This window comes from Gnatocerus cornutus, chromosome 10, assembly GCF_029298725.1.
Source record: "Gnatocerus cornutus isolate USDA-ARS CGAHR chromosome 10, icGnaCorn1.1, whole genome shotgun sequence".
Classification (NCBI taxonomy): domain Eukaryota; kingdom Metazoa; phylum Arthropoda; class Insecta; order Coleoptera; family Tenebrionidae; genus Gnatocerus; species Gnatocerus cornutus.
Genome location: NC_142242.1, coordinates 490,865 through 510,637, shown reverse-complemented (window position 1 = coordinate 510,637; position 19,773 = coordinate 490,865). Strand labels below are relative to the sequence as shown.

Genomic DNA, 19,773 nt, shown 5'->3' with positions numbered 1-19,773 from the left:
TAATAAATTACCCCAATATTAATGTTGCCTATTTTAGGTTATAAAATATGTATTATTTATTCTTATTGTAAACATTGGTGTTCCATAAATTTTTAGATTTTGTTTGCATTTTTTTGGTGCAATGAACAAGAAGCGGAGAGCGCATAAAAATGTGTCTTCCAACGTAAATATTGATTTGTGATTGGTGTCGAATTTCTATATAATGGAATTTATGTATTAGATCTAAAATTTACGTGTAGCTCAAGAAATTATGTAAATTTCATGACGTAATTTATGATCTAACGCTGTGAGAATTGGGAACTAGATGGAAAGAAATTTCATCGTGATGGAGTCCCAAATTAAATATATTAATACACTTGATTTAAATTTTAATGAAATTTTTAAAGCATCGACATCGCTACGTTAACCCTTTTATTAGCCTCAGAGAATTGTTTCTTTGAATTGTTGACGATTAATAATAACCTGTCATCTTCAAGTCTAACTTTTAGGTCGTAATTACGTTTCCTGATTGTATCTGGAAGTTTTTAACGAAATGCAAATAATAAGTTTATTTTTATCAATTCTATCACGAAATAAAGCATTGTTGTTTGTTTTCAGATGAGGGCAATCCATTATTGGACAGCAATTGTTGTCAGCGGCATGCAAGTAAGTTAAAACATGTGTAAAAGTATTTATGAAGGCAAAACGAACTTCTATCAAAGACATTCAGCAGTAAATTGGTTGGTAGAGAATTTGGAACGTGTCCAACGATTGTAAGACAATGCTAAGAAATTGGGGTTATTATGTGACTACAATTTCCAAGACAATTCAGATGTTTGCACCTCGAATGAGGGAAGATTTGAAAAACTCATTTCAAATGTAAGTTGCAGTGGTATCACGTCGTACCAAATAGTGAATTTAAGGTAGGAATTAAACGAAATTTGAGCAGAAGGAGCAATACAGTTCGGTTTAATCGGCTATGACGTTTAATGAATCAATTCAACCGCTTTGATATAACGTAATTCAACGCTGTTGCTAAATATACGGTCGTAACTGACACATTTAAACATTTAGCTATATTGGAATGTCATAGCTGGTGGCGGTGCGTAATTATAGTTTAAAATTTATTTATATGAAACGCTGACAAAAAGTGGGGTCGATCAACGGAAGGGATGTTGCATAGTAGAGTTTATTTGAATTAGTGTTTTTATGGTTCGGGTTGGAAAGAGAAGCAAAAACGAATACACGAGAGGTATTCGAAATTGTTTTTTGTATAGTGTTAACGTTGGACATCTTGGCATACTGAGAACGAAGTGTGGCTGGTAGTCTGGTGAAGATAATAGGAATTCCTGAAACGGGAGCTCCTTATCTATCTCAGTCACGCGCGTTATCCTTATGTCGGTTAATATCCACAGTATACCGAATGCATACTTCATTATACAACACTACCAAAGTCTATTAGCTCGGGTTCTAGCAAAACAGACATTCCTATATTGGAACAAACTGGATATTTCAATAAAGTCCATATTTGACTTCATTACTTCCTATAACTTCCTGCGGCTTTTAACCCTAGTTGGTTAATTTAATAGTTGTTACCTTTAAAAGCTCCACTTGAAGTTTTTCGATCTAAATTAGTTTCTAACAGCCATTTTGCTGATTCGTTTTCGCGGTTAAACGGCACAGCTTGCTTTAACAAGCTCTTAGATTAAACACTATTGTTCCCAAATTCCGTTCACGCTTTTATTTGTTCACCGCATTTTTCACATATGAATTCTTAATGCTTCTGCAAATATCTATTTACGATGCAAACCCCAATTGTTATCGATCTGAATATTCGGTAATCACGCACGCTACATGTGTTGCAGCGAAACGGAATTTATCCTTAATGATTCAATACATCGTCTCCAATCACAAACTTCACAGATTCGAACTTGCAGCGCATTTCGCACTATATTTATTATTTACCCTCTTATTAGGCGCAAAATTCTATCTTGCCAAAGGCCCGCGCAAATACACTTTACTCGACACATGTATAATTTATTCTCCATCTTTCACATTTCTAAAAACCTCTTGTGCCAAATGTCAGCTCCGACAATGACTAACAAGCTTTGTTGTCTCATATAAAATAATCAACTTGCTCAGGCTCAACATTTAATATTTCCCTTGACGGGAAATAATAACAGCTTTAAGATTCCCATAGAGTATCGATCGGACCTAAACTTTATAAGTTTTCCTTTAAAATAACATCATACAAGTTTTGTATTTTTTCCGGAAGTTGGATCCCAACCATTTAATTTAAAATACTTTTCTAGAATAAAACTTTGAAATTACGACAGGAAATTTCCGGGCTCTTTTAAAAGAACTAAAAATTAATTGCGACAAATCGTCTCATTTTTTGAGTTTTCTTTATTTTAATTTTACTAACTACTCGTTTGTCGATTTATGAATAAATCATGAGCAGCAAACACAAATTCGTTACATGTACGTACAATTTTTTATAACTTTAATATTCATCGTCGTTTGATCAAATATTTATCCTAGGAAACATAAAATTGATGGGATTGTTTGCCACAATTTTGGTTAAGCCAAGGTACGGAGATGGATCAAAGCCCTAAAACACATTGTGTTGGTGTTTGTTCTTGCTGGACGAAATGTATGCCAAAGCTAATTAATCCGTATCCTCCTTCGCTCCCTTGACGGCTACAATTAGATACAGCATTAGATTGCTCCAACGCTTTAGAACTGCTGATTTAATGAGATCAGCACAATTATCGGCAGATTGATAGAGGGATTTTTTTCTCATTTTCTTCATTTTTGACGAAGCCATAAAACCCGCTCCGGAATTCTTGCTCTCGTTTTAATTATGCACATAAGCGTCGAGAAAACATAAACGCAAAATAAAATTCCTCCGCCGTCTGAAAGTGGCGATTAGTTTATTTTAAATTGAGTTTGTAACATTTTGTTTTAGCAATTCATTAACAGAAGTTTGCGTTATTAAAGTTGTTTGGTAGCTAAGTTTCCAATGAGGCGTTTAACTTGTCGATAATTTGAATTAGCTCCAATAGAATTCTCGAGTTCATGAAAGTTTATCTCAAATTTCTAATCAAAACACAAAAGTACACTTTCATCATTCCGAATATTCGTAACAATAAAGTGTCACTTGAACTCGTCTTTTTTTTCATATTTCAAACATTAGCGTCGAGCTCCCTGTCACGTGTGAAATATAATATGAAAATTGTGACTCGCAAGGTCAAATCTGTTTGGGATAAAGTGTCTCAACTGAATCTCTAAATCAATCGATAAGACTGAACTCTAAGTCGCATTGCGGAGTCACGTGTTGTCAATGTTTCAAAGAAACCAAACGATATAATAATTAAAGATGTCTATATATCTCCAATAAAACTGAATTATGAAAGTTTCTAAAAGTTTAACTCGGCTAAAATTGAGCTTTCTGATCTTAAAGCCCAAAGTGGGCTACTGGTGAAGAGAATAAAATTCTTTGAACTTCAACATTTAACACGCTGCAATTATAAACTCGTTTTGTTAAGCTGTGTCAGCTAGTTTTTTCCACCTAAAAGTTTTCTTTTCTTGGACAGCCCATGCATAAATAAATTGAAATATACAGCTGGCTTTTAGCATACCGATAATAATTTAAAATTGATTGACCCGGCGCATCCACCATTTCACAAAAATTGGAATTTTTAAATTGGCAGTGTTTAAAAACATTTACACACCGTTTTAATTTCACTATTTGTTTTGTACGAGTTTGAATTTGCTCATTTAGTTTATAAATTACTTTATTATTTATTATTAAGATAATAAACCGAACGCTGAGTTTGTTGATACCCTGTATATTGTTTTGTTTCCCGACTAATTAATTATAATATTACATTTTATCTGTGAGCATTTATTTTAGTTAAGATACTTAATTTAGAAATGCATTTTAATTTCATATGAAATTAAATTAATAGAGATATTACTTTACTGCTTTAAAGCATACAGCAATAGAAACGTACCCTTGCTATTACAGTAATTAACTCGTTATTAAATAAATTGGCGTTTAATGTTCACGTAGATTTGCTCAGTTCTGAACGAAATAAAATACTGCTCTGTATTGTAGATAGTAGAATTATAGCTCACCGTGAATAAATATCAGCTTATATTTTAAACATTTATTAATCTTAGGCACAAAATTTGAATGGAGTTTTGATTAGTCTATATATTAAAACTTTTAATGGGATTTCATCATCACTCGGCGCATCCACCATAAGCGTTCGCAAATAAAGAAGATTGCATTCGAGAATTTTAATTTATTCTTCAAAAATGATGTGGCTATTAGAGCACATTTTCATGTTTATGTATTATTTAAAACAAGAGTTTTTGCAGCTGGCGGGGATAAAATTAGCACAAAATAAAAAATATTCGAGATTTTATACCAATCCTAAAATGTATACTCTCGCCCCTTTAGCTTATTAGTGTTCTATTTATGTCAATTCGCGACACCTTGGTGACGGTATTCAACAAAACAAAGCGTTCGATCTGGTTGAGTGGTCGTCGGTTGCGTTGCATTAAGTGATTTGCTTTGGCGTTCGATAGACTTGTAGCAGAATAAACCTAAGTTAGCCGGTTGTAACGGTAGTAACAAAAGGAGGTTTTCACTTGATATGTGTCAAAGTGACCGCCGGGGTCCGACGGCGAAGGCGTCGCCCCCACCGTCCTGAAAGCTTCGACTACAGCGCCAGTCTCCCGCGAGCTTTCAACGCGAAAGGACGTGAGCTTTCACCCCCGACACTTTCGCGCGCGCTTACCACGTGTTTTGTGAATATTAATACGAAATGTATAATTAAGTAGGACAACAACTGGCTTAAAAACTAAAGTAATTTGTTGCACAAAGCAACGTTCATTTCAGGTATGTTGAAAAAGTGAGCTTTTGTTGATTTTTTGGGTTTGTGTGCTGCCAAAAAATGACTCAATTTTGCATTCAAAGAATACCCAGCGCGGGAATGTCTAATTAATTACGATTGACATCGTAAATTGCCGCTATTAATTATTGTAATTAATCATGCAATGTTAATTAATAGAAAACGAAATATGTGATTAATGGATTTTGTTTCAATTTGCCAGCGGATTTTTAACAGGGAGGAAAAACTCTCTTAACTGGAAAATAACATTTTTCAACCTCAATATGAAGAAACACAAATTATAATAGTAAAAATTTAATCATTACACTGTGAAATTACGCAGGTATGTTCTGAAATTTTGTGTGTAATGGCGAACATAAAAATTTACATCCGCTGCTGCAAATAATTTTAGCGCAATTAAGACTAAACTTTGTAAATTATTCTTAATGTTCCTTTTTTCATTTCTGACCTAATTTGAAAAAGTTTTACATTCTCATTTTTTGCTATTTAATTCCGAGTGTGAAAGTTCATACGTAAAAAGTGACCTCACAAAATAGGGTGATCAATTTCACTGTTCGCCCTAAATCGCTGTAAATGGTCGACGTCCATCTGAACTTGAATATGTAAGGTTTCTCGACGCTAAGCTGCGCTAACAGATTAATCCAAATCGATACAGAAATACCTTACAATGTTGAAAAATGTTTTCATAACGCCACGATGATTTAGTTGAAATTTAGGAAGACACGATTCATATGAGCAGGAGCGTTTCTAAATAAACTCAACATTTCATTAAAATTTCAACGAGCAAGAAAATGAAGTTTTTATTAAAGTTATCGATATAGTGAGGGGTCCAAAACTTGGAAATTTTAATTAAATATGTAAACTGTATAAATCAATAATCGATGGCTTAATATTTTGTGTAGATTCGACGCATCTCTAGTGTCTGATCAAAAATTAATGCTTCAAGTTAGAAGACTGTATTATTCCAACGCAACTAATTTTGATGGCTCTAACTTATACAGTAGTTCGGAAACTTTATTACTTTGCTAACTTGAGTTAAATTTGGTGGAAGAGGAATTAAAAAACTTGAGAAAATTATCTACATTGCTACACACTAGTTTAATGGTTTCTCTAATAATAATTGGTTTGACAGGATTGTATATTTAAATAAAATCGAAGTGAATATCCTGAGTACCCCTGAGGAAGTCCGGAATGGCCCAAAAACCTATTTGTGTTTCTATTTTTCGAATGATTCCGAATAGATTTTTTTTAATAGATGTGAGAAAAGGGAGGGTATTTTGTGAAAAAGGCCGTTCCCTTGAGGTCAAGAACGGTTGGTAACCTTATCGCCACCTGCTACCCGAGCCCAGTAAGCAGGAATTTGTTTGGGGAATATTCAATAATTATTCCAAGTGGTGCAATAGAGGTTTAATATTTTAGGGTGGAACCCATTAAAATGTGCGAGAGTAGTTTTGTCGTGACTAATTTTGAAATTATTCCGGCGCATCCACCATTTCTAAAGGTTTGAGATGCGAGGCAGTGTCAATAACAGATGAAACGTCAATAACAGCCTGTATGCGTTGTTAATAAGAGAGCAAGAACAACGTCAGGTGAAGGGTTTCGTTTTGTACAATTTAAAAAAGAAACGAGCTTAGAAAGGGAGAAGGATAGTTTGAAATTGTCGATTCGCGTCATACCGTAGCCACAGGGAGGTGGGACGTTTAGAAAGGACAAGCGAGAAATGCGGTTGACAGGTCGTTGCCAGCTGCTACTGAAGTCTTCAACTTCTTATTTGATATTCACTATGTGTCCCGAGTTCACGTCTTGTACACCACTAACTTCGTAAATATGTTTTCCGACTTTGATATTGTTCTCAAACATATGGAGGTGTTTGGGAGAAGGCTAAATTGGGGCATGGGGGTTACTCATATGTGTCCGCCGTTAGGGGATTACTCCTTTAATAATTCACAAAATGAACTTATCAAAAATAAGCCTTAGTATTAAACTTGAGCGCAACCGGTAATGATAAAGGATATTAGGCTAAATTACTCGCATGCTTCTCGTCAGGATCATGCTAATACCGCCATCCTTATTTATTACTAAACGCTTTAACCTCCAACGGTAACTAAGCTGAACGTGTTTTGTTTAATTAACAAAACCGGTCGAGACACCCGGGGACAACCGGTTTACTAATAATCGAAAACCGGTTGCCGATAAAAGGGAACATATTCTACTCCAACTGATTTGTTCCAATTGTCTCGTAGTCTTGACCCGTTAGCACTGTATCGCCGCGTGTTTATGTGTTGATCATGTTAGAGGATTGTCCGCAACGCCACCAACAGTTCATTCTGACAAACACCAACACAGTCTGTACTTCAGGTAATTGCATTAGTGGCGAACAAACGCTTTGTCAAATTAAAGGAACGATGTTTCTTCCTCAATTCCATTTTTTTCTACTTGGCGTGCTCGAGCTCATTACGGTGTCAAAACAATAATTTTTCTATCTGAATTATGTTGATTATATTGATCGATTAATTTAGTTCGATGTGTTTGGTACGCTTTTAACTTAATGCTATTAACTCGGCCAACAAATAAATACTACTTAGAGGTATTTGTTTACCCAACAAGAAAAGACAAAACTTGATGTGTTTGTTTACTTCATGGATCTTCAATTCTTTGTTTTCCAATGTGCTTGACTAAGACGCAAAGGGTGAATTCTACTTGAATCGTCAGTCCGATAAATCGAACTGGAGAAGAGCGACTTTAGAGAAAACTTTCCTCCACTCCGCAAAAGCAACTGCTGAAAAATTAAAAATAATTCCATTTAGATTATTCGAGCCAGAATACGGTGTAGAAGATTCTCTCAACTTATTAACCACGAAAGCCAGTCCGGAGTTTATTAGCATGAAAAAATGTGCCTTATTTGATATACCCACTTCCGTCTTTTATTGTTATAGTTCATATTTTCAGTTTTTGTGTTATTGCGGTATAAAAACAAAATAATTCTTTCCTCGTTGGTTGTTTATTGTTGGTTTTGTCATGCCTCGCAATCCCAGTTTTATATTCCTATAAAACTTTAAAACGAGGTCTTTCGTCATACCACAAGTACTGCAAATATCGGGAATTTAATATTTTCTTTGATGTGAGGAAGGTGTACACTACTCTGTTTTCCCCGTGAGCGTTAATCCGATAATCCAGTTATTGTAAAAGTATTATCTTGAAACTAATATCTTTACAAAGAAGGTGTAAAATAAATAAAATTACCACCAGTGTTGAGACAGCTTTATAATAAAAAAAGACTTATCTTTCTGTCGAGGTCAGATATCGCAGTTTCGGCTTTGGTGCTTTTGAGAGATGACGACTTCACATCCTGAGATTCTATACCAGTTCTTCCAAACTTATGCAAGGGCAAACTCGCGATACTATCGCTTATAGATAAATTACGAACCTAAAGAAGCGAATATGAGAGACGGAAGTTAAATTTTGGCAGACTTTTTTCCCATTACCCTTCGTTCTATCCGCTTTAACTGAATTAATAGCGAAATATAAAATTATTAAACGCGTTTAACGTCGACTCGTAAAAATGTTTATACTTGTTTCGTAATCCGGCGTTTTTCAAGAATCGAACTATGGCAATTTAATAATTGAAACTCCGCTCTCGGATTTTCAGATGTAGACGTAAAGAATGCGTAAATAATAACTCGGAAACGAGAAAGAACGTTAAATTTTAAATGACACGTGGTTAAGAGGAGATTGAAACTCAGCGAAATGAAACTTTGAGTTTTACAGAAATTTCTAAGTTTTGTTGTGCATGTTAGTTTCGGGATTAATTTTTTAGGTGACGTTGGAGAATGAGTATTGTCAAAGTGAATCTAAATTCTCCGAAGATTTTGTTGGCGTTTCTTTAAATTTTATGTTTGGAAGCAGCAGGCGTGTCTGGAAATCTATTTGCACACTTTGGAGCTGTATCAAACTTTTTCGCTATCGAGCAGCGTAATTCCAAATACAAACAACAACAAATGCCGCTTTTTGGATTAGGTATGGATTTTTCGAAAACGAACCTGAGATTTGTGCAAGTTGTTTAAGTGTAAGTACGTAATTAAAAAGTCAGATCCGTGTTTCCCATCATGTTGGGCTTTTCTGAGGTTCTATCCGGGTTTAATATATGATATGTTGATTTTCGAGCAGAGTAGACTGCGGTAAAGCGTGGGTTAAGACGGAGTGGCTTTCACATACATTTGAAGTATACACAAGATAATAAGGAGTGTATGTAAATTATAATTTACAAAGTAAAACGCGTGGAACACAGGGGATTTACAAACGAGAACTTCGAAGTCTGAAGATCAATTACGGAAATCGAGCGTGTTTATTTGATGTGCAGTTTGTGCATAAAAATTTCACTGCGAGCCTCCAAATATTCTGTGATATAACGTACTACAAACGAGAATGCCGCAATGATAATGAAATGTCGGTGTACAACGGAACTGGCTTTTCTCTTCACTCTAGAGACCACTATGCCACTTTCCGCATTCTTTTTAACTCGTAATTTCACGCTTTTTCAACTGAGATGCTCCAGAAATAGGTCAGTAGGCAACCAAACACAACAATTATAGTGATCGCGTACCTAAAAAACCTCAAAATAACTTTCATTAACACCCTTCAGAAATTCATTTTTTCATTCATTCGAAAAGTTAATTAAGATTTGCTGCTAGCTCCTGATTACATATTGATCGACTTGTCGAACGATGAAAAAGATAACGACTTTACATAGTTATTTTGTCAAATACCCAGCACGACCTCACTCATAAACTCTTTTCTATTAAAATTTAAATCATTACCTTTGATACGAACTTCATAAATCATGTCGAAACTCTCCTGTATTGTTTTCTACTAACTTTTGTTTGGAATAACGAAAACATGCACGTCGAACACTATCATCTATTGACAGTAGATATTTGTAGAGAAATATACTTCCTCGAGGAAATGGAATGCGACAAGAACGGAGCACAAAATTTAGAAACTTTATGTACATGAAAAAACTTGAAATCTTTCTAAATCATTGCTTTTCCCGGCCAAATCCAATTTGTTCTAGCAACGAATTAAACCCATCATATTCAATGACGTAACTAAATTATAATAATATTGTAAATCATTCAATGAAAATATATCATTTATTCATCAAAATCGATAATTGAGGACGTCCCCCGGTAGACATTAAAATAACTGGCATCTGTTATTACTTACACATAGAAAATCAAACTTTGAAAATGTTTTTCCTGTTTTAGTAAATTCTCAATAATTTATAGCAATTGTTGCATTGAACATTAATCGCAATTTATTGTTTAACGTTATTAATGTTAATTGTCTGAATTTTGATCAATTGTGGCGGAATCGAAAACACCGAAATTAAACATTTGCTGCTATTTTCAAATCGCTTTAGAATACATAGAGAGTGGCTAACAAAATGGCAAAATAAACAATGCCTGAATTAAAATTCAAAGCGAAAAAATTAGATGACAAAATTGTTAAACAAACAAAAAACTAGGTGGCCTTGGCTCTTTTTTTAAAGAAGAACGGTTAAGCGAGGTCCACCGAATTTTTTTTTCCAAAGGAAAAATCTTACAAAGTGGAAAATTACGCCGGATTCAAGAAGGAAAAATTGCTTTTCGCCTTATTTTTAAAACATTAGCATTAGCATAAGAAAATGACGAATCCAAGATGACAGAAAATACAAACATATGTCTAAAAAACAAAAGTACACTGAAAAATGTGTATTATGGGTAATTAAAAATTCAGACCAAAAAGACAAGTTGGCTCTCGAAATTCGGGCAAAATTAATTTTCTCGTGGACATTGTTTTTCCGTGGCTAAACCAAAATGGCATTTTATTCCTAATCACTGTCGCAATTTTTGTTTTATAAAAAATAATTTAGTGGTTAATTAGAAACATGTTCATAGTTCAGTAGACGGAAAAGTTTTCAGTAGAGTTCGAGCGAGTTCAAGGGTACGGCATCGTTAATCAGAATCAAATATGCAAGGTGCGTGCATTTTTGCATTTTGTGCAAAGTTTTTCTATTATATGCATGCTAGAGTATTTCCCCTTTGTAATTACGCTTTTTAAGTTTCTAGTTCGTATTTTGATGTTATGTAATTTATGTTACAGTATGATTGTTATAAGAAATAAAACTAAAGCGTTGGCGTTGGAGTGAGAACTTAGGTAAAGTTCATTTAACTTTAAAAGTTTTTCCGTAAAATTTAGTTGAAGCGTCTCCAATTCATTATTTTTGGCGAGGAGAAGTATAGTTTTTTGTTCTACAAAGTAGTGAAATGAGAGACAATTTGTACTCGTTGTTTGAAAGTAATAAAACCAAAAGTGTAAGTTGTTATGAACGTGTCGAGTCTAAACTATCAGATTTTCAATAAATTCGCCCGAGTAGGAGAAAATTAGAATGATTCAATGTAATAGGTAAGACGTCGTAAAAAGTTTATGGTTTAAGTTTATGCGGATGGTTTACGATTACTTCATTACAATATAAACCGACGTTTGGAAATATGAAGTATGAACATCCGTGAAGGAAATTGTTAGTCATGTTTTATCCGTTCAAGATTAAGAAATAAAAATGAGTCGATTTGTGCGCATTCTCTTGTTGATTAAGTAATATCGATTCGTTTTAAAAATACGACACGTTTAGACTTAACCCATACGTGCTAGCGACTTTAGCGTTTATGAACACTGCGCGTTTAACTAATTACACCGCTGCACGGAAAACAAAAAGCTCTATACATTGTGCTTCGTAATGTTTATTTTACCAGCACTTTTAGTATGGTGGTGCCGCTTCGCGGTCACACAATAACCTTAATCCATTATTACGAAAAATTAACGTGAAGTGAACAAAAAGCTGTCGCGCAGATCTTTTGAAAAATAGCGTTCTCGTTGGAGATGCTGTAAATTATTGTAATGACCATGAGGTGTCAACCTTCTTCCATTGTTTGATCTCTTGCAGCAGATAAGGCGCTTACGCCTTAATAAATAGATGGCGACCCACTTCCCGACACATTATTTCTCTTCTAACTTCCGCAAAAAGTCAACACCACAAACCAACCATTTGACCGACACTTAAAATTTTAAATTGTCTTTTGGCGTGATTACCACTATGTCTATCGTCGCGTTCTCGTACTTCTCTTGCTGTCATAGTCCAAAACTTGCAAACTTCACAAATTAGAACAGTTGTGTTGATGGATGTCATCGGAACTGTACAAACGTTGTACAGGAATCTCCTCAAGCTTTGAATAATGACAATCTTCTGTGTAATTATCAAGGACTGTCTTTTTTCGATAAGAACTTGACTAATGTCAACACTTTCTAGTTACAAATTTGAGAATTAAGATCGTTGCGCCTGCGACTGTTCATAAATTATCCCGGCGCATCCACCAAAGTGACTTTATCTTGTTGACCTAGCATGTATTTTGCTGAGACAATTTTCTCATTATTTCAAGCTCAATTACACTAGTCGTTAAACATTGAAATAACGTTGTTACTTCTTTTAAACATAAATTCTCGTTCTTATTCAGTTGGAGAACTAATTACGCGTCTTATTGTCCTTTTGATATTATATGCCGAGATTTAATTACTTTCTGACGTCACAGTATTTTATGAGCCAGATAATATCGCTTTTTATGCTTTCTTTTTACATCAATAATTTCAGCGGTTAATAGTGCATCTAAGAAGAGATTTAATTACTTTAGTATTAAAATTATAAAAATTAATTGAAATTCTGTCTGTCAGTACAAGAGTCATCACTGAACAATTTGAAATTAGACATTTTGAAAGAACGTGACAAATGTAAAAATAGCGTGTTAATGATATGTCACTTTCAACACCGACAATGTTTTGGAAAGATCGCTTCTTTCGATTATTAATGCAAGCAATAATAACTTAAATGGAACATGACTACTAAGTAATTTTCGATCTAATTGAAATGACCTATAGGGAAGAGTGGCCGTGAGTTTTTTCTTGTAAAAAGTAGTAGAGTTGATCAATTATTGATGTGGAAAGTCGATACCGAAACTAGCGTTGAAGGTGTTTGTGAGTTTCTTTTTCTTTGTGTCGAGATAGCATCAAAGTTAATGGAATTTGGTGAAAAATCTGTGGTTGAATCTGAGGTTTAGACAATGCTATCGATTTTGACGTGGGATTAATTGAGAACGATAAGAAGATTTTGAAATATTTAGCAAAATATTGTGATATAATTTTAGTGGTGGCGTGAAGTTAACTGAGATGTTTCTCCAGAGAGGAGCTTTCTAAACTGATATTCTGTATACAATAATGTTTTGATAAATTGTAAGCAAACAGATCACATAGGTTGACAATGAAATGTGAGTTTAGCTCGAAGCTGAGTTTATTCACAGTTATGAGTTATTACTCAATTAAATTAGAAATAACACGTATATACTTGTAATAATAAGGCGAGACGTGAGGATAATTTACAGTAATTTAGCTTGTAGCATTAAAATTTTACTTTCCCGGAAATGGTGGCGTTAAATTGAACTTGTAATCGGTTTGTCCTCAAATTTAGGGTGCTTCGTTTCTATTAAATTTGAATATTTTCCCCGGAGCTTAACAAAATAAAAATATAATCCATAACTAAACTTTTGGCTTTGAATTCAGCTTGTTTTGTTTAATTTAGATGAGAACCCGTTGTGTACATAAAAATGTCAATTTCAATGAATAATTACGTTTATTCAAAATTTACGTACAGAGACATGTTTTGACATCCACAGACGGTGCTTCAGACGCTCGAGGTTTCATATCGTTGCTCAGATTGCGCAAGCTGAAGCTTAACAGTTGTATGCATAATGAAAGTTAATAGCTACTAACATTAGTAGTCCATTTGACTGTGACAAACGCAGCATTATGCATGACGACGTATCACCGTCTAGCTCACGGTTAATCTAATCCTAATTCTTTTCTAACTCTGTTCGTTAACTTAACTAATTTAAGCGACAATTCTACTGCCTGTGCTATATATATCACCCACTTTAATTCAGTTAACTTGTCGGCGTTTTTTTTACGAGAGCCAAATCTTGATGTGAATTCAGCAGTGTCATCGGTGACCGCGCCATGAATTCGGAATGAATATTATTGCAGTTAGACGGATGTAATTGAAAAAAATCGCCAAAGTGCCCGGAGACAAGCTGTGTGGAAAATAAATTATATTCTTCTGTAATACAAAAAACAAAGGTCTAATATTGTGCCAGTGTTAAGATAAGCAAGTAGTAATGTAGAGGGCGCTTCTCACGAGACATCGCGTATCTAGCTTACAAAGCACAGACCTTATCGCGCTAGGTCACAGAAAGGTTGCACCGCAACCACTTTGTTATTAACCTTTTATAATATAGAACGCAGTGCTGCTTCCTAATCACGTCTGTTAACCTTTACATGCATCCTTTTTAAGGGTCTTATCTCTTCAGATCAGACGTGTTGGATTCGAACGAAGCTCACACTACACAAGTAATTATTTCTTTGAATTTTTAATCACACATTGCAGAGTTTCAAAGGACACGTCACCCGTCTTCCGAATGGATTGAAATTTGGGGAATTATATCCAACAAAATTTGAATTTAGCCAGGTATTAACGAATCTGTTAGATAATCTGTAAAACTAATTTATTCTCAACTTAATAACAAAATTTACATGCAAAAACAAGGATTAAAAATGGAGGACTGCTATCACCTTGCCTGTCAAGCTAAATAATTAATTTACAAAATTACGGCATCCAAATCACAAGCAGATCACAAAATTACGTAAATTGCACCTCAAATGAATGCGGTTTGGTAAATGCATCAAACCTATTAAAGGGTAGTGAAAAATAAAAAACCTTTTTGTACATAAAAAATTTATTTTTCAAATGTCGAAATTTGCAAATTTTCGCAAAAATTCATGACTAAAACTATGCCAAAACTCTGATATCGATATCTCGCTTATTTTTTAGAGTAAACTTAAGTTATTATACATCAGTGTACGCAGAATTTTACGCAGATTCCAAATCTGGGATTTAAATTCAGATCCGACGACAGATAACTGAGGTATGGCCGATCAAAGTTTCGGAAAGTTGATTTTCATTTTTTCTCATTTTTCGTAATTTTTAAAGTTAAATAACTCGAAAACTATTTGAGATATTGAGATGCGGTTTGCGCCATTCTTTTTCTCGGCTCATTTTACGTTAGAAAATGTGCTTAAAAGCCCAAAATTCGATAGTCGATTTTTCGCGAAAAAAAATTACGACTCAAACGATGAAAATTTTTCATTTTTTTTAATTTTTGGCCATAACTCGTAAACTATTTGTCCTATAGATCTCAAATTTGGCCAGTAGATAGATTTTAAGCTCCTCTTTCGACTGATATATAACTCAATGCTATTAAACGTCATTTTCATTTTGAAAACATTGATTGAAAAACATCCTAAAATGATGTTTTCAGAACAGTTTTTGGCCAATACCTCGTTTATTTATTAAGCAAACTCAACAAATTTGGTCTCATTTTACGCAGAATTTCACGCTGAATCCAAAAATATGATAATTTTTTAAAATTTGTCAATAAATAACCGAGTTATGGCCGTTTGAAATTTTGGGTTGCCGCTAGATGGCCCAATTTTTGAAGGTTCCAAACAATTCATGCTCGATATCTCGAAAACTATTTCAGATATTGGAATGCGGTTTGCGGCATCGTTTTTCTCGCGATTTTTTACATAAGAAATCGTTTTTAGATTTTCCAAAAGTCGAAATTTGCAAATTTTCGCAAAAATTCATGACTAAAACTATGGCCAAACTTCTCATATCGATATCTCGCTTATTTTTTTAGAGTAAACTCGAGTTATTATACATCAGTGAACGCAGAATTTTACGCAGATTCCAAATCTGGGATTTAAATTCAGATCCGACAACAAATAACTGAGTTATGGCCGTTTGAATTTTTGGGTTGTCGCCAGATGGCCAAATTTTTGAAGGTTCCAAACAATTCATGCTCGATATCTCGAAAACTATTTCAGATATTGGAATGCGGTTTGCGGAATCGTTTTTCTCGCGATTTTTTACATAAGAAATAGTTTTTAGATTTTCCAACAGTCGAAAGTTGCAAATTTTCGCAAAAATTCATGACTAAAACTATGGCCAAACTTCTCATACCGATATCTCGCCTAATTTTTAGAGTAAACTTGAGTTATTATACACCACTGTACGCAGAATTTTACGCAGATTCCAAATCTGGGATTTAAACTCAGATCCGAGAACAAATAACTGAGTTATGGCCGATCAAAGTTTCGGATAGTTGATTTTCATTTTTTCTCATTTTTCCCAATTTTCAAAGTTAAATATCTCGGAAACTATTAGAGATATTGAGATGCGGTTTGCGCCATTGTTTTTCTTGGCTCATTTTACGTTAGAAAAAGTGCTTAAAAGCCCAAAATTCGATAGTCGATTTTTCGCGAAAAAAAATTGCGACTCAAACGATGAAAATTTTTCATTTTTTTTAATTTTTGGCCATAACTTGCAAACTATTTGTCCTATAGATCTCAAATTTGGCCAGTAGATAGATTTTGAGCTCCTCTTTCGACTGATGTATAATTCAATGCTATTAAATGTCATTTTCATTTTGAAAACATTGATTGAAAATCACCCTAAAATGATGTTTTCAAAACAGTTTTTTTCCAATACCTCATTTATTTATTAAGCAAACTCAACAAATTTGGTCTCAATTTACGCAGAATTTCACGCTGAATCCAAAAATATGATAATTTTTTAAAATTTGTCAATAAATAACCGAGTTATGGCCGTTAGAAATTTTGGGTTGTCGCCAGAGGGTCAAATTTTCGAAGGTTCGAAACAATTCATGCTCGATATCTCGGAAACTATTCCAGATATTGGAATGCGGTTTGCGGCATCGTTTTTCTCGCGATTTTTTACATAAGAAATCGTTTTTAAATTTTCCAATAGTCGAAATTTGCAAATTTTCGCGAAAATTCATGACTAAAACTATGGCCAAATTTCTCATATCGATATCTCGCTTATTTTTTAGAGTGAACTTGAGTTATTATACATCAGTGAACGCAGAATTTTACGCAGATTCCAAATCTGGGATTTAAATTCAGATCCGACAACAAATAACTGAGTTATGGCCGATCAAAGTTTCGGATAGTTGATTTTCATTTTTTCTCATTTTTCCCAATTTTCAAAGTTAAATATCTCGAAAACTATTAGAGATATTGAGATGCGGTTTGCGCCATCGTTTTTCTCGGCTCATTTTACGTTAGAAAAAGTGCTTAAAAGCCCAAAATTCGATAGTCGATTTTTCGCGAAAAAAAATTGCGACTCAAACGATGAAAATTTTTCAGTTTTTTTAATTTTTGGCCATAACTCGCAAACTATTTGTCCTATAGATCTCAAATTTGGCCAGTAGATATATTTTGAGCTCCTCTTTCGACTGATGTATAATTCAATGCTATTAAACGTCATTTTCATTTTGAAAACATTGATTGAAAATCACCCTAAAATGATGTTTTCAAAACAGTTTGTGGCCAATACCTCGTTTATTTATTAAGCAAACTCAACAAATTTTGTCTCATTTTACGCAGAATTTCACGCTGAATCCAAAAATATGATAATTTTTTAAAATTTGTCAATAAATAACCGAGTTATGGCCGTTTGAAATTTTGGGTTGTCGCCAGATGGCCAAATTTTTGAAGGTTCCAAACAATTCATGCTCGATGTCTCGAAAACTATTTGAGATATTGGAATGCGGTTTGCGGCATCGTTTTTCTCGCGATTTTTTACATAAGAAATAGTTTTTAGATTTTCCAACAGTCGAAAGTTGCAAATTTTCGCAAAAATTCATGACTAAAACTATGGCCAAACTTCTCATACCGATATCTCGCCTATTTTTTAGAGTAAACTTGAGTTATTATACACCACTGTACGCAGAATTTTACGCAGATTCCAAATCTGGGATTTAAATTCAGATCCGACAACAAATAACTGAGTTATGGCTGATCAAAATTTCGGATAGTTGATTTTCATTTTTTCTCATTTTTCCCAATTTTCAAAGTTAAATATCTCGGAAACTATTAGAGATATTGAGATGCGGTTTGCGCCATCGTTTTTCTGGGCTCATTTTACGTTAGAAAAAGGGCTTAAAAGCCCAAAATTCGATAGTCGATTTTTCGCGAAAAAAAATTGCGACTCAAACGATGAAAATTTTTCATTTTTTTTAATTTTTGGCCATAACTCGCAAACTATTTGTCCTATAGATCTCAAATTTGGCCAGTAGATAGATTTTGAGCTCCTCTTTCGACTGATGTATAATTCAATGCTATTAAACGTCATTTTCATTTTGAAAACATTGATTGAAAATCACCCTAAAATGATGTTTTCAAAACAGTTTTTGGCCAATACCTCATTTATTTATTAAGCAAACTCAACAAACTTGGGTCTCATTTTACGCAGAATTTCACGCTGAATCCAAAAATATGATAATTTTTTAAAATTTGTCAATAAATAACCGAGTTATGGCCGTTTGAAATTTTGGGTTGTCGCCAGAGGGTCAAATTTTCGAAGGTTCGAAACAATTCATGCTCGATATCTCGGAAACTATTCCAGATATTGGAATGCGGTTTGCGGAATCGTTTTTCTCGCGATTTTTTACATAAGAAATCGTTTTTAGATTTTCCAATAGTCGAAATTTACAAATTTTCGCGAAAATTCATGACTAAAACTATGGCCAAATTTCTCATATCGATATCTCGCTTATTTTTTAGAGTGAACTTGAGTTATTATACATCAGTGAACGCAGAATTTTACGCAGATTCCAAATCTGGGATTTAAATTCAGATCCGACAACAAATAACTGAGTTATGGCCGATCAAAGTTTCGGATAGTTGATTTTCATTTTTTCTCATTTTTCCCAATTTTCAAAGTTAAATATCTCGGAAACTATTAGAGATGTTGAGATGCGGTTTGCGCCATTCTTTTTCTCGGCTCATTTTACGTTAGAAAATGTTTTCAAAAGTCCAAAATTCGATAGTCGATTTTTCGCGAAAAAAAATTACGACTCAAACGATGAAAATTTTTCATTTTTTTTATTTTTGGCCATAACTCATAAACGATTTGTCCGATAGATCTCAAATTTGGCCAGTAGATAGATTTTGAGCTCCTCTTTCGACTGATGTGTAATTCAATGTTATTAAACGTCGTTTTCATTTTGAAAACATTGATTGAAAATCACCCTAAAATGATGTTTCGAAGACAGTTTTTGGCCAATACCTCGTTTATTTATTAAGCAAACTCAACAAATTTGGGTCTCATTTTACGCAGAATTTCACGCTGACTCCAAAAACATGGTAATTTTTAATTTTTGTCAACAATTAACCGAGTTATGACCGTTTGAAATTTTGGGTTTTTGCAAGATGGCCAAATTTTCGAAGGTTCGAAACAATTCATGCTCGATATCTCAGAAAGATATTTCAGATATTGAGATGCGGTTTGCGCCATCGTATTCCTCGCGATTTTTTACATAAGAAATGGTTCTTTGATTTTACTACAGACGAAATTTGCAAATTTTCGCTAAAATTCATGACTAAAACGATGCCAAACTTCTGATATCGATATCTCGCTTATTTTTTAGAGTATTCGAAAAAAATTGTTTTTTCTGTAATTAATTCTGTAGCCTTCATTTAGCGGTGGTAGCATGTAAAAAATAGAAACTAGTGGTGTATGTGTTACATGTAAATTTCACATGATAATTAAACCATGATTGAGTTGAGTTTTCGCATTTTCCGTGAATTTGTTGGTCGACGGAAATGAGCAAATGAGATTCTGTTGCGAAAACTCAATAAACACGTAATG

The 19,773-nt window shown here is 33.9% G+C and overlaps 1 protein-coding gene across 12 annotated transcripts in view; it reads left to right on the top strand.

The window, feature by feature from the left end:
• The window catches only part of LOC148166914 (agrin-like), a 122,342-nt gene that overhangs the window by 40,817 nt on the left and 61,752 nt on the right, over positions 1 to 19,773 (top strand). For 4 of the 12 annotated variants that reach the window (XM_088048337.1, XM_088048330.1, XM_088048332.1 and 1 more), the window contains exon 1: positions 4,742 to 4,888. The exons of 4 other annotated variants lie outside the window; for them this stretch is intronic. Coding sequence is in view for 3 of the 8 variants with exons in the window: in XM_088048328.1 (XP_087904454.1) it covers positions 598 to 645 (48 nt within the window). In the remaining 5 variants the exon portion in view is untranslated. Of the gene's footprint in view, positions 1 to 597; positions 646 to 4,741; positions 4,889 to 19,773 lie in introns of those variants that run through there. 4 more of the 12 variants (XM_088048328.1, XM_088048327.1, XM_088048334.1 and 1 more) reach the window with 2 other exon arrangements.